Source organism: Myotis davidii, unplaced genomic scaffold, assembly GCF_000327345.1.
Source record: "Myotis davidii unplaced genomic scaffold, ASM32734v1 scaffold266, whole genome shotgun sequence".
Classification (NCBI taxonomy): Eukaryota; Metazoa; Chordata; class Mammalia; order Chiroptera; family Vespertilionidae; genus Myotis; species Myotis davidii.
Window position 1 is genome coordinate 3,690,844 of NW_006300032.1, and position 14,531 is coordinate 3,705,374.

A 14,531-nucleotide genomic window follows, 5' to 3' on the forward strand; every position below is an offset into this window, starting at 1 on the left:
CCACGTACCTGGGTTGCAGATTTGATTCCCAGCCCCAGTTGACGGGAGGCAACCAATCCATGTAAATCTCATATCCATGTTTCTTTCTCTCTCCCTCTCCCCCCTCCCTCCTAAAAATCAGTGGAAAAAAATATCCTCAGGTGAGGATTAACAGCAACAACGAAAGAAAAGAAAAGCAACCTTGATGATGAAGATGAAACATAATGATGTCATTTGCATTTAGTTCTATCTCTCTATATAGTGGATGGAGTTATACTTTCATGCCACTAATGCTCATATAGTTGAGATTCATGTATTATAGGACATAGATGTTATTTCAGCAAAAATTATAAATAACTGGCTATTCACTGCAAAGACCACAATTTTTACGTGGTCACACATTAATTTTATTCTGAAGAGCAGTGTCCATGTACTACTTTAATGTGATTTTTTTTTACGACTTTAGCTGTTCTAAAATCAATTTGGTATGAGTTATGGAAAGAGAAGGTCAATGTTTCCTTGTGAAATACAACTCTCACTAATGAGATAAGTGTCAGCCATCCCTTTCATCTTCCCCATTTCTGCTTTGAGGTGGACTAAATGCTTGTCCAGTGTTTTCAGATATGAAAAAGGTCATCTTTTAGACATAAGAAAAATCAAGTTTTGTCATGCATCAATGGTTATCATACTTTCGTTACTGAATATTTGTTTGCAAAGTTAAGATCAGCTTGCCTGCCAGAAAATCTTGCCTAAAGAAAATTAAATTGCATATGCAGAGGTACTAATTAGAGGAACATATGAATAACTGTTTCTAAGACAAGATATTTTTAAGCCTAAATGTCTAAATATACTTATTTATTAAATGAACTTCCATTCTCAACTATCTCTAATGTCTACCTGTGACCCTCACCTTATACATATTTACCAGACTATTGTAGTGTTTTAAAGAAATGGAAATTTTCAATGATATATGGGTTGTGTTCCAGAAGATCACTTATAAGTTGGATGTTTGAAAGATGAAACACATATTCACATCATAAGAATATTACATGTGCAACTGATAACCCACAAAAGCCCATTTAACCTGTTATGTAGTAACTAGCGGCCCGATGCATGAAATTCATGCAAGGGTAGGCCTTCCTTCCCCCTGCTGCCAGCACCAGCTTCCCTCTGGCACCTGGGACCTGGGCTTCCCTCTAGCTCAGTGGTTCTCAACCTTCCTAATGCCGCGACCCTTTAATACAGTTCCTCATGTTGTGGTGACCCCTAATTTCATTGTTACGAATTGAACATAATTAAAGCATTGTGATTAATCACAAAAACAATATGTAATTATATATGTGTTTTCCGATGGTCTTAGGCGACCACCTGTGAAAGGGTCATTCAACCCCCAAAGGGGTTGCGACCCCACAGGTTGAGAACCTCTGCTCTAGCTGCTGGCAGGCACCTGGGACCCAGGGTTCTCTTGCAACCCAGCTTTGTTTAGAAGGTCGTCCAGAAGGACGTCCCGTCTAATTAGCATATTACGCTTTTATTATTATAGATGTTATTATGGAATCTCTATAAAAGAAAATGTTCAGAATTATTCATTCAACAGTTTTTAAACACCTATCCTAATAATACTGTTCTGTAACCTCAAATTGATCATATTCCATTTCGAAAGCTGATTCTCTCCTAATTCCTTCTTCCTACCTCATCCTCACCGAACTATAATTTTTCTCCTTCCTTCATCTACATGGAGATCAAGCTCAGTATCACAGCCTCTCCCTGCCTCACTATTTTTTTAAAAATATATTTTATTGATTTTTTACAGAGAGGAAGGGAGAGGGATAGAAAGTTAGAAACATTGATGAGACAGAAACATCAACCAGCTACCTCCTGCACACCCTGTACTGGGGATGTGTCCCTTGACCGGAATCAAACCTGGGACCCTTGAGTCCGCAGGCCGATGCTCTGTCCACTGAGCAAAACTGGTCAGGGCCCTGCCTCACTATTTACAGAGAGTACACTCTCTTGTGAAAACTTTCTTAGGTTTTTCACTGCTATAAAACCAAGGAGGTAGAAGCCCTGGCAGGTGGCTCAGTCGGTTAGAGCATCGTCCCAATACATCAAGGCTGCGGGTTTGATTTCCAGTCAAAGGAAGTAGAATAACAAAAAAGTTTGGAGAAGTCATGGGCTTGGGTTTCATTTGTCAACTAAAAGAAACCATATTGCAATAATTAAGAATCAAAATGAAGAAAAAAAAAAACCCATATTGCTATGTCATTCAAATACTTCTCTGGTGTGTCCAGGAAAGGTGGCGGGTTTGAGGGGACCCTCGAAGATTACAGTGAGATCCATGTACATTTCATTAGAAAACCCAGACAGTTCTTTAAATATTGTTCTGTCTGACAATGACTTTATGGGAGTTTTGAAAATAGAGCTGGTTGTCTAGGAGCAGGTTCTTGGATAAAGAACAGGGTGGGGAGACACCACAGGCCAGGGATCAGTCCGGTGCTCCCTGGGATGGAAGGGCAGCAGTCTGACTAACATCTGTGTTCCTCCCACCTCCTCTTGGTAGTGGTTGACTTTCCCCCCTTCTTCTGGGAGGAGCTGTCTATACAAGTTTGCCTTCTCAGTCTCCCTCACCCTCTTTCTGGCTTCTCTAACTACAACAGCTACCAACTCTCACGTGGAGGTTGTCAAGTGAGAACTGGTCATGTTAAATGCATTCCAGAAGCACTTAGAAGAAAGGAGTCAGATTCTATCAGCTCAGCTGTGGCTTCGCTCTGTGTGGACCCTGAAGGAGCTATAGTTTAGGCGGACTTAGATTTCGTAGTTGTATTCTCCTGTTTGAAATGGATGTAGCCTACTTCAAGTAAGTATACGTATTGGAAAATGAGCATCTAAGTTGCAGTCTGCAAACTGAATAGCCGTTAGTGCTCTGTCCTTTTGCAGAGAGCCTTTCCGTCTGGCCCCATACTGTGTGCCAGGGTGTGACGCCTGCCACACTGTCGTCTTTGTGCTTTTGAGAGTTGGCAGGGCCCTGTAAACCCGCTCTCTTGTTTTCAGACTGGGATCCTTTCCTTTTGTTTGTTTTGTTTTCGCTTGTTACTACATTTAGATATTTGACAGGTTCCAAAATTTGAGATCCTCTATTTGGGGACATTTGGAGTGTGGCAAATGGAAGAAACTGAATAAATAAAATGCCATGTCTAGTAGAAAGTAATAAAAAAGAGAGAACAGAACATGTTTTAAATCGCGCTTTTACTTATCCCATAGAAGATTGGAGGAATGCGTTGTGACTTAAACCCCTTTTCCTGGCCCGATACTGAGTTGCTGGTTGCCACTCTGAGCATAGCAAAGTCCGGGCTTAGTCACATTTCTTGGCATTCCGGGATGATAGTCTTAATTATTTAATAGCTCCGACAGGATTCTCAGACCACAAACTGCACACCCGTGAAAGTCCCTAGCAGTGAGGGGCCCAATACAGCCTCTGCAGAGAGCTGGCCAGTGGGAGTCAGCACTGTCCGTCCATGCGGGTGGCACCAGCCTTCTTCTCCAGGTGGTCAGGGTTCTGCTCTTCTGCTCGCCCCCAGGCTCAGCAGCCTCTGATTCTGGCTTTGAAGGGTCACAGAGGTGGCCGGGAAGGGTTCCACCCTTGTGCTGTGCTGCTCCATTTCCTAAGCAGAGAAGATGCCAGAGAAGCAATTCATCCTCAGCCCAGCCCACAGCGTCTCCCACCAGTTGGCAGAAGCCACAGCTTGAACCGATACAGGTTCGGCTTGCAAAACGGAGAGAGGAAGAAGTGGGAAATGTATCCACGGGGAACAAACCTAGTTTTTAAGCTTCTGATTCAGTTCTAACATTGCGGCTCCTCGCGGCTCCCCTTCCTGCCTTTGTTCACATTACCCTATCCCCCAGGGAGGTAAAGCCTCTTGGAGTTTCTTTGTAGACCTTTCCCTTAGGAGAGGTTGCCTTCTCAGTGGAGTCCAGACTGGCAGAAGCAGAGCGGCCCCCACTGCAAGAGAGTCATACACAGGAATGAGGTGCTGGCGTGGAGACAGGGAGGTGAACCACACTCAGTCCAGGCCGGGGTCCCCTCGCACACATCGATGAAGACTCAGAGGACTTAAAGTTACAGAGAAGGCGAGACAGGGATATCTGGTTACTGCGGACATGTATTGGAAATGATGAAATGCAGTGTAATTAAAGAAGGAACTTGAAAAGTAGGCCAAGTAGGATTAACGAATGAGAAAAGAAAGGGACAGAAGAGTAAGTAGCATGATGTTTTGAATAAACAGAAAGCAAATGTATATGTACATCGAAACTGTTTTTTTTTTCTTCCAGAAATAAAGGAGGGGGGGAAGAAACTTTTTCTTTTTATCTTGCAACTTTATGTACTATTTGAATTTCCTAACCACATAAAAGGCATTTCTTTTTTAAGATAAAAAGAATAAGCAGGTTATCTGGGTGATGGAATTCTGGGTTTTTCCAAATTTTTATCTTCATAGTCTCCCTATAGTATAAAAAAATCTAATGTTATTTTTAAGTTAAAATTAAGCAAAATTGAAAGTTTTATTTTTATCTCTTTTTATACGCAAGTGTGCGTTAGTACCTTCTATGTTGATACTTATAGAATAGCTGATGGAGAAGTTAATTTAGTCCTTCTGTAGCCAACCCCTGAGTCCTTCTGTGCAGTTGCTAAGCAGTCAGATATGGGGCCTTAGGGTCCTAGCTGTTAGAAGGAAGGACTGTGGTTCGGGACTTATCCAGAGCTCTTCTAGACTAGCTTTGCTCTGGGAACTCCGCACATTCTTTACAGAAACCCACTGGCTTTGAAGTTGTTTGAAACACTATGGAACTGATTTCTATCACAAACGATGTTATTCAAACCCTGATCTGGTATGTTTTATTCACTTTTTCCCTTCGGACTGCTCCTCCTGTTATTAAATGCTGACTTAAATGTGATGAACCAGCCCCTGTTTCGCTTTCTGGCCTCTGGAAACAGTTAGAATGTGTAAGATTCATGATGTGCCAAATGAAGGAGGTGCTGAAATTGAAACCTGGCCTGACCAGTGTGGCTCAGTGGTTGAGTGTCGACCCATGAACCAAGAGGTCATCAGTTCCATCCCCCGTTATGGGCTCGATCTCCAGTAGGGGGCATGTAGGAGGCAGCCGGTTGATGTTTCTGTCTCTCTAAAAATCAATAAAAACACTTTTTTTAAAAAATTAGAAACATGTAGAGAATCCCTCTGTGTGTCCAGCCTTCATATGAACACCCTGAATGAAAAGCCATCATTATCTAAGACACAACTCAGATATTTTTATTATCTAACCACCATCTAGTTTTATGGGCACTGTTCTTTTCCTTTCTAGTTCATGCACTGTCCTCTGTAGCCTTTTACTACCCCCATCCCCCCACTTAATATCATACATAGCAATGTGTGTCAGACCTGAGGTGTAGTAAAAGTTAGAAGTGTGCTGGGGAAATGGATTGGCTTCTGTTTGATCCTGCAATGGTGGGCGCCTGACATTATGCACTTGTCAAAACCCAGAACACCAAGAGTGAACTCTGGCAACGTGTCAGTGTAGGTTCATTGATCGAAACAAAGGTGCCACTCTGTGCAGAATGTTTATAGTGGGGGGGAGGGGGGGAGGGGGCGGTCCCAAATGGAGACAGGGGATACATGGGAACCCTGTGCTTTCTGCTCAGTTTTTCTGTAAACCTAAAACTGCTCTAAAAATTTAAGGCTGCTTTTTACTTTTTGATTCCACTTTGCATTCAGTCTTATTTTGTTTTGGTTTCAGGTATAAGCGTAATGGTTAGACAATCATACACTTTGCAAAGTGTTCCCCCTGATATTTAAAGTATCCATCTGGCGCTGTACATAGACAATACAATATTATTGGCTATATTCCCTATGCTGTACTTTACATCTCCATGACTATTTTGTGACGACCATTTCAAGGTGTTTTGTTTCATTTTTTTAAGAAAAAAAAAAGACAGATTGTATTTAAATAGTTGGAGTGAGGGTGAGGCTGGTGTTCCAATGAGAGAGGAGAAATGTAGAAATGACTGCAGCATAGAGCAGCATGTGAAACTGGGTTGGCCCATAATTTTAAACCACCTGTAAGTTAAATGTTCAGTGGTAATGTGAAATGAATTGGAATAAATGTGCCCTTTCATTATTTATCACTCATTCCTATTTAGTGTTTCAGAGTTTACATAAGAAAGTTTAAAGCTAAGTATTTACTATATTTTCTGCAGAGGAGGGATGATTAATTATTGATATTCTGCAATTGTGTATGTGTGTCTTTATTTCACAGATTAAGCACATTCAGTCAACTAATACAGAATTAAACTTACAGTCACGTTTCTTTGCAAAACTGATATTTAAAACGGACTCCACTGCTTATTCGGACTCTTTAAGAACTGTCCATTTTCTACCTTGATCATTTTATTTTGCACTTGCTACCTTTTCTGTTTTGTGACCTTTGATAGTCATTTTGTAAAACACTGGCATTAGCCATTTTAGCTTTCTTTTTTAAAAATATATTTTTATTGATTTCAGAGAGGAAGGAAGAGGGAGAGAGAGATAGAAACATCAATGATGAGAGAGAATCACCGATTGGCTGCCTCCTGCATGTCCCCAACTGGGGATCAAGCCCACAAATCCGGGCATGTGCCCGTGATCAGAATCGAACCCAGGACCCTTTAGCCCACAGGCAGACACTCCGTCCACAGGCAGACACTCCATCCACTGAGCCAAACAGGCTAAGTCTTAGCTTTCTTTAAAGTAAAATATGATCCTGTTAAAAGTAAAAACAACTTCTTTTAGTTGGTTAATGTAAGCTGATTACAATAAAATTGAATTCTAATTATTTTTCTTTCCCAAGTTATTTAAATAGTTGCTTTTAATTACACATTGTATTTAATTGATTTGGGTCTAATTTGATAAACTCCCTATCCAGCTGTTGAAATTTGGACAATTTAACTACATCTCTGTAATTTACCATTTCTCAGTGTAACTGGAAAACTTTTAATATGGTTAGGCTTTCCCCCTCTTTTCTGTACTTTGCTCTGTGCTTTGCTTAGTCATAAACCTTACTCATATTATGAGGCAGAGATAATTTGTGGAGCAGCTAGCGTTGTGACTGGTGATAAGTCTCCAGGAAAGTGCGTCACCCATGGGGACAGGACGGCTTGCCTTTTAATCTGGTTTATATTAATGCAGGTGGAAAATACAGCGTTTTCTATTCTATTTATAGTGTTGCCATCTGGCTAAAAGAAGGTTTTTGTTTGTTGTATTTATTTTTTGTTTGTTTTTAGATAAAAGCCTTTGTGGTTGAATTTAAAGTGTGTGTATTTACTCCTGTCGGCTAAACATATCAGCTTAAGAAGTGATTCCCAATAGTTTCCAATAAATATATGGAACATGTGTTTTTCTGAAATATGCTTTCCTTTATTTCAGTAAAGATGGATATTTCTTTGCCTTTTGAACAAACAGATTATCTATGAAATTGCTTTGGGAAAAGATTGGGGTTTCCACATCTCTCAAAGCTGACATGCCTGCTGTGTAGCCTGTCTGATGTTTCCAGGAGAGGCGTAATGCTCGCATGCTTTTCCCCAAGCAGTGTAAGTCGGATACTGTTGTCTGTGGAGTATATCACTCAAATTCCCGAGGCACTACAAGTCATACTGGGCAGACCATTCTATTATGTACTGAAAAACAGTCATTTGATTTGAAGTCTTGCCTGATACAATGTCAAAACCACTTTAGAATTTCATTAAACATTTTCTTTCTTTTCTGATGCTAACTTCCAGGAGCTTTGATCATTACTATGCAACTTCACATGTAACAATGAAGAATTTAAACCAAGGGCAGGCTCTTCATCATGTGGAATAATCGGAAAAATCATTAGGAATTACGAGAGTGCATTATGTCCTCCTTGTTCTAATGCAACTTTCACAAGTAACCATGGATAAAATATTTACTATCTATGATTCAAATATTACAACACTCCTGGCAGCTATATCAGAAGAAAAATGAAATGTCAAGCAAACAAGCAAAAGGGTTATGAAGTAGAAACTTTTAGGTGAAGCACCCTGAATTACATTATGATTTTAAACTGTAACATTCTTCACTTGCCCTCACAGTATTCTGCAGCCAGATTCTCGAGACAGCTATTTGTTAGGTGTTGGAGATCCCCCAAGACCACCCCAGGTCCTGTGATCACTAGGAAGACTCAGAACTCAGCAGATGGTCACGCTTGTGGCTAAGATTCACGGTAGCAACATCAAGCATGTCTAAGGATAGCCCTCTCAGTCCTGCTATGATAACTCTTTTCTTCATAGACAGATCAAAATTATGAGATTGAAACTTGAAGTTGCAATAGCCAGCCTTTCTTACTGCAAAAGATGGCAGTCACATGTGGCTGAAAGTCTAGGTCTGCCTTCTCATTTATTCTCCCAGAGCTGTGTGTGTCGCCTGCGGGTGGTGTGTCCACAAAGTCCAAGAAGAACCCATGCAGAGCTGCGGGTGAATCTTTCTCTATTTCCCCACCTACACTCCACATTTTGTTTAAGATAGTGACAGAGATACATTATCCTTGTGGGTGTGAAAACCACACATCAGTGAGGTTTGGACTTAAGATTGCCTCTGAAGTCTTATTACTCTAATAAGACTTTTCACTAGCCCTAGCTGGTTTGGCTCAGTGGATAGAGTGTCAGCCTGCGGACTGAAAGGTCCCAGGTTAGAATCCAGCCAAGGGCACATGCCTGGGTTGTGGGCTTGATACCCAGTAGGGGTGTGCAGGAGGCAGCCATTCAACAGTTCTCTCTGCCATCATGTTTCTCTCTCCCTTTCCTTTCCTCTCTGAAATCAATAAAGATATATATTTTTTAAAAAGAGACTTTTCACTAAATGAAGCATTTGTTGGACTAGTTATTTTGATCAATTGGAGGACGTTGCACGGAATGCAGTGAGTTATGGAGGATGTGGAGCATGGAGGCACGTTGGGGCACCCACTGGAGCTGCAGAATTTTTGCTAGATGAGAGACCTGTATGTCTGCTGCCTCTGTGTTTTGCTCAGAATGATTTAGAGACAGTCCCAGACCACCAGGGTGCTTCTCTGTATCCTTCCTCTTGTCTTTTCTCCAACATGCACACATGACGCTAATGGAGTAAAGCTTTCAAGCTAGCCGGAAGATCAATAAAGATTTTATGCAGCAGGCGAAGACTTATTGAGTATCATAGTATGTGGCCAAGTTCTCAGTTTTTAAAAAATGAAGGAAAGTGATTCAACTATTGGGCAGTCACCTGAGTCATTTATATTTTAGTGGCAAATTTAAAAATGGTACATGTGATTCTACCTAGCATTTCCAGGTATTTAAGTGTTAGAGATCTTACATGAATAAATTCGTGTTCTCATTGTGTTCCTAAGGCATGAAAGTCCCTGCACTTCGTTTAAAAAAAGAAAAAGAAGAAGAGAAAGGAAAAGGGAAAAAAAAAGAGTCTCTCATAAGTTTTTATTTTCTCATTATGATGAAGGGTTTTTTATTAAGGCTTATATTAACTTAATGTGATGATAACTTGAAGGGCATTAAATCTCAGAAAACTGTCATCTTGCTAAGTCTCAGAAAGACTGATGATTGCCTCCTCCCAAACTAGGGTATCCTAAAAACCTCCCAGAAAGTGTAGCCGACCTGAGGGCTGTGGCTGAGCTGAAAACCCCTGAGCCCAGCAGCCGGGCCAGACCTTCCTGCCTCGCCGGTACCTTGCTCCCAGGACCACTGTCACCAAGTTCCATAAACTCGCTCTCCCTGTTCGTGCTGGGTGAGCACGGAAACAGGAACCCACCGTCTCACAGTTGCACAGGAAATAAATAGAGGGCAAAAAGCACATTTTACCATTTATTGAGCCTACCATGGGTTTGGCAGTCTCATTTAATTTTCACAACTCTGAAAGTAAGTGTGTTTCCCTGCTCTACAGATGGGGATTAGGACTGAGGATAAGTGGCACGCTGAGGCTTCACAGTTTTAAATGGCAGAGCCAGGTCGGCTGACTGGAAAGCGCGTCTACCCCACTAACCTCCAGACACCTACACCCCACAGGAGCTGTGGGTGTGTGAGGCCCGGCCCTCGATGGAGGAACATGAAAGATGAAGTTGGACTGAATGGCTGTTAACCCTGCTGTGTGCCAAGCCCTGTGGTAGACTTTTAGCATACGTCTTCTCAATGAACCCTCCCACAACCCTGTGAGTTACACCATCTCGCCCCGTTACTACCTACTCAGAGAAGTCAAGACACTTTCTGAAGGTCATTCAGTTAGTAACAGGGCTCGTATTTGAACGCAGGTCTCTTTGAGTCTGTATCTTCCCTCTTACCAAAATAGAGTGTTAACCAGAGAGGTTTTTGCGGAAATAAGGAATCTTATAGTAATAAAAGAGAAATAAAAACCTATAAAATGTGGAAAGATAGCTTGAAAACTAAATATCCAACTGAAGGGTAAGAAATTAGCAGTATATAATCATGGACTAAACAGCTGACAATTTTAAAATTCCCTTTATTTTACTAAATTTAACCTGTTTTACATGAACATAAAAAAATCTTAAAATAGATTTTAAAAATTGTCTTGAGTAGGCCCCAGAAGGTGTTCTGGGATAGAAATGAATTTCTGAGATTCAGATGATAGTAAGTGAGTAGATAGATGTTTAATTAGAGTGGATCCAATAAAAGATAGATACAAATAAATTGGAATCCAAGTAGCCAGACCTCTAGTTTAATTGCAATTTATTTTTTACACTTGAGGTTCAAGATAATAAAGCAAATTTCAACCAAAAATTATCAGGGATTATTCAGAAAAGTCACTTGTACTGAATGTGCTATGGTCTTTAAAAAAAATGTTTTTATTGATTTCAGAGAGGAAAGGAGAGAGAGAAATAGAAACATCAGTGAGAGAGAATTATCGATCGGCTGCCTTCTGCACGCCCCCTACTGGGAATCGAGCCCAAAACCCAGGCATGTGCCCTTGACTGGAATCGAACCCAGGACCCTTCAGTCCGCAGGCTTACGTGCTATCCACTGAGCCAAACCAGCCAGGGCATGTTGTGGTCTTTTTAATCTCCTTTGTGTCCCACTGTGATATAATATTCGATTAGGGTGATATTTGTTGTCAGGACCTGAGGCAATGCAGATACTCAATTACCAGAGAAAGTTTAAATTATGTCAAATATAATAAGGCAAGAAAGAAATGAATACATTTGAAATATAGTTTAAACAAGTGGTCCTAATTATCTTTCAGTGAATTAAAAATAAGTAGAAGATCCCTAACAGCTTACTAATTATAATGAAAGTATTTCAAATATCCTGGCTTCACTCGTGCTCTGCTTGGTGTGTCCCCATCCCCCAGCGTTAAGTGTGTCCACACAGAACACAGCCTTTTTCCAGTGGTGAATCTCCTGGTAAAATTTCCTCAAGTGGCAAAATCCTACCAGAAACCACTAATTTGAGACTGTTTGCTGTTTATTAGCAGCCTGTCCATTCTCTTACTGTGTCTTTATAGACCTTTCCCTGAAAATAAGGCAAAGAAAGCTCAATTGGATAAGAGTTAAACCAATCAATGTTTGCTTGAGCATTTAATGCCAATAAATAGAAACTGAGGAATATTTAAGTTGCATGAGATACTTTTTACTATTAAGTCTGATTTTCCGTGCTAGCTAATAGTATATGTAATTGAGAGAGAGCCATAAAAATTCAATATATACCCCATTCAGAGATCAAAGGTAAACTTTGTAAATGTAGCAATTTTTTTTAGTACATCTTGGGTAACATTTTTAAATTTAGTCTTCTTGAAGCACAATAGTTATCACATCCTTTCAGGCTTAAAAACCTTGAGCAAATGATTTCTGTTTTGTAGACAATATCAGCCTAATGGAAAGGAAGTCGTCAGGAGGCAAGGGCTATCAACAGCAGGATAAGGAGAAGAGGGGAGTGCTGAGTGACGGGGTGCTAATTCAGACAGGTCAAGGGGAGTCTTTCATGTCACCTTTGAGCAGTGACCCCAAGAAAGTGAAGGAGAGATCCATGTTGATAACTGGGAAAACACTTCAGGTCATTGCAAAGGCCCTGAGGTGGACTGAGTTGGTCAGTATGCATAGGGCAGATAAAGGGAAAGTGATACAAGGTAAAGGCTGTACCATATAATACCCTAGGCCCATGGTCGGCAAACCGCGGCTCGAGAGCCATAGGCGGCTCTTTGGCCGCCTGGGTGTGGCTCTTCCACAAAGTACCACGTGCCGGCGCGCACATACAGTGCGATTGAAACTTCGTGGCCCATGCGCAAAAGTCGGTATTTTGTGGAAGAGCCGGTATTTTGTGGAAGAGCCACACTCAAGGGGCCAAAGAGCCGCATGTGGCTCGCAAGCCGTGATTTGCTGAGCCGCAGTTTGCCGACCACTGCTCTAGGCCATGATAGAGACCTTGTGTTTTACTCTGAGTGGGATGAGAGCTGTGTAGGCTGACGCTCTAACCGCTGAGCCACAGCGAGGGCTTGGTTGTTGACACGAGTTCTGTCTATAAGTGTAGCAAACATCTTTAAGTACCCTCTGGACATATGTTAAATAAAGTAATACAGGTAAAGAAAAATGGTTTGGTCCTGGAGAACCCAATACTTTATATAACCGAGAACTGCCTGGTATTGCTGCCCTTCATTCCTTCCCTAGAATACACTTCCCTTGGTCTCTTTAACAGTCTTTGCTGTTGAACTCCGGTCTGAAGCTTTCTCAAAACCATAGTACATTCTATATCCTGGTTCCCTTTTGGTGACCTACTTGGTTGTGTTCTTGGAATTCTTTGCTGCCCAGCACACGAACTTCGTAAGAACTAAGATCGGAGGTTTTAGATTCCAATCATGTTTCCACACGGTTGTTTTATGTGAAAGCTGGGACAGCAGGGTAAACGGCTTCACACACCCATGAACGTGCCACAGCTACAGATTGGCTCCTTACACGCAGGCTGTTGCTTGTTGGAGGTGTCCTTCCCTACGAACAGCATGTGCCTTGAGGGCAAGGACTGTAACTGCGTCATCTTTTTTTTTTTTTTCCTAAATCTAGCCTAGTACCCGATGCAAAGGTTAACAGGAAAATATTGAATAAGTGAAAAGTTTCTGAATAAATTTTAAGCAAGTAAATATGTGTTTTCTCTTTTGTCTCATCTGTGTAGCGCCTGACAGCTACAAAGTACATGAGAAGAAAACTGCTGCCTCCAACCGGCCGCACTCTGCTATTTCAGGACAAAATAGCAACCACGCAGGAAATAAGCCAGGTATGATGCATTGCATTTGCTGTGGAAACGGGAGGTATCCCAAAACCTTGAAGACATGCGAGGATGTAGGGGAGCATGGTTCCAGTTCTGCCACCAGAACACGCGCTCATACTGACTTGTACAAGTTTCTTAGAGAACCTCTCAAAGCCTTGATTTTCTCTTTTTAAAATGGAGATTCAAAGGCATTCCCTATTTACCTCTCAGAATCATTTTGACAGTCAATGAGATGGTGTATGTGGATGCACTGTTTACTGCCAAGCAGTGTATAAGAGGTAATAATTTTACTATCCTGTTTGAAGTGATAGTATGACACATTTCAGTATGCCCAGCATTATTGCATATCACTTTTCTGACTTTTTCAAAAACCATTTAAGAAAATCTTTACACATAACAAAGCTGGTATAGAATTAGTTGTTGTTCACCAATCCCTACAATGATTGTACAGCTACACAGTAATTTAATTTAATAACCTATGATTCATAGTCTGTTCCATTCGGTGATCCAAAGAAGCGGTCTGTAAACATAATACAAACAGTTGGATAGACAATGCATTTGCTTCCAGGTATCCAACAACCATTGTGTGGTCCTTGGGAGAGACTAATGTACAGTATGATGATGAGAGATAATCAAAGGAAGGTAAAGGCAAAATGAATACGAGTGTCTTGGAAGTCTACTTCATGCTGCTTCCAAGGCCAAAGTTACTCAAGACCAGGGAATCAGTGAGATAATATTAATAAACATAAATAAATTAAAATAATAATAATAAACATAGAGATAATTGCATATAACCTCTTAGGAAACATCCTCCATTATATCTACATTTGTGGAGCTTTTGCCCATATGGAAAAGGTCTTACAAAAGACACTTTTCAATAAGACATAAATCGAAGAAAGAAGAATAAGTAATATTATTACAAATATTACATGAGTAGCCTTCAGTGGCATTTCAATTAGCAAGCTGAGATTTCCCCATTTAGTTGTTTTGCCTTTCCATCCTTTCATTTATCCATCCATCTATCCACCTACCATCTATTTATAATCTACACTAATAAAAGAGAAACATGGTAATTGGCGTACGACCGCTACCCTTTTCATTGTCTAATCAGCGAGATATGCAAATTAACTGTCAGCCAAGTTGGCCACCGGCAGCCAGGCAGCTTGAAACTAACATGAGGCTTGCTTGCCTCAGTGACAGAGGAAACCAACGTTCCCCGCCTGCGGCTGCAGGCCTCTGCGCCTGCCGTTTC

General features: G+C 41.0%; 1 protein-coding gene across 1 annotated transcript in view; it reads left to right on the plus strand.

Moving 5' to 3' along the window:
* The window catches only part of MAP7 (microtubule associated protein 7), a 124,989-nt gene that overhangs the window by 52,941 nt on the left and 57,517 nt on the right, over positions 1–14,531 (plus strand). Inside the window, exon 2 of the mRNA XM_015572075.1 lies at positions 13,184–13,285. Within this exon, the coding sequence (XP_015427561.1) occupies positions 13,184–13,285 (102 nt within the window). The remainder of the gene's footprint in view (positions 1–13,183; positions 13,286–14,531) is intronic.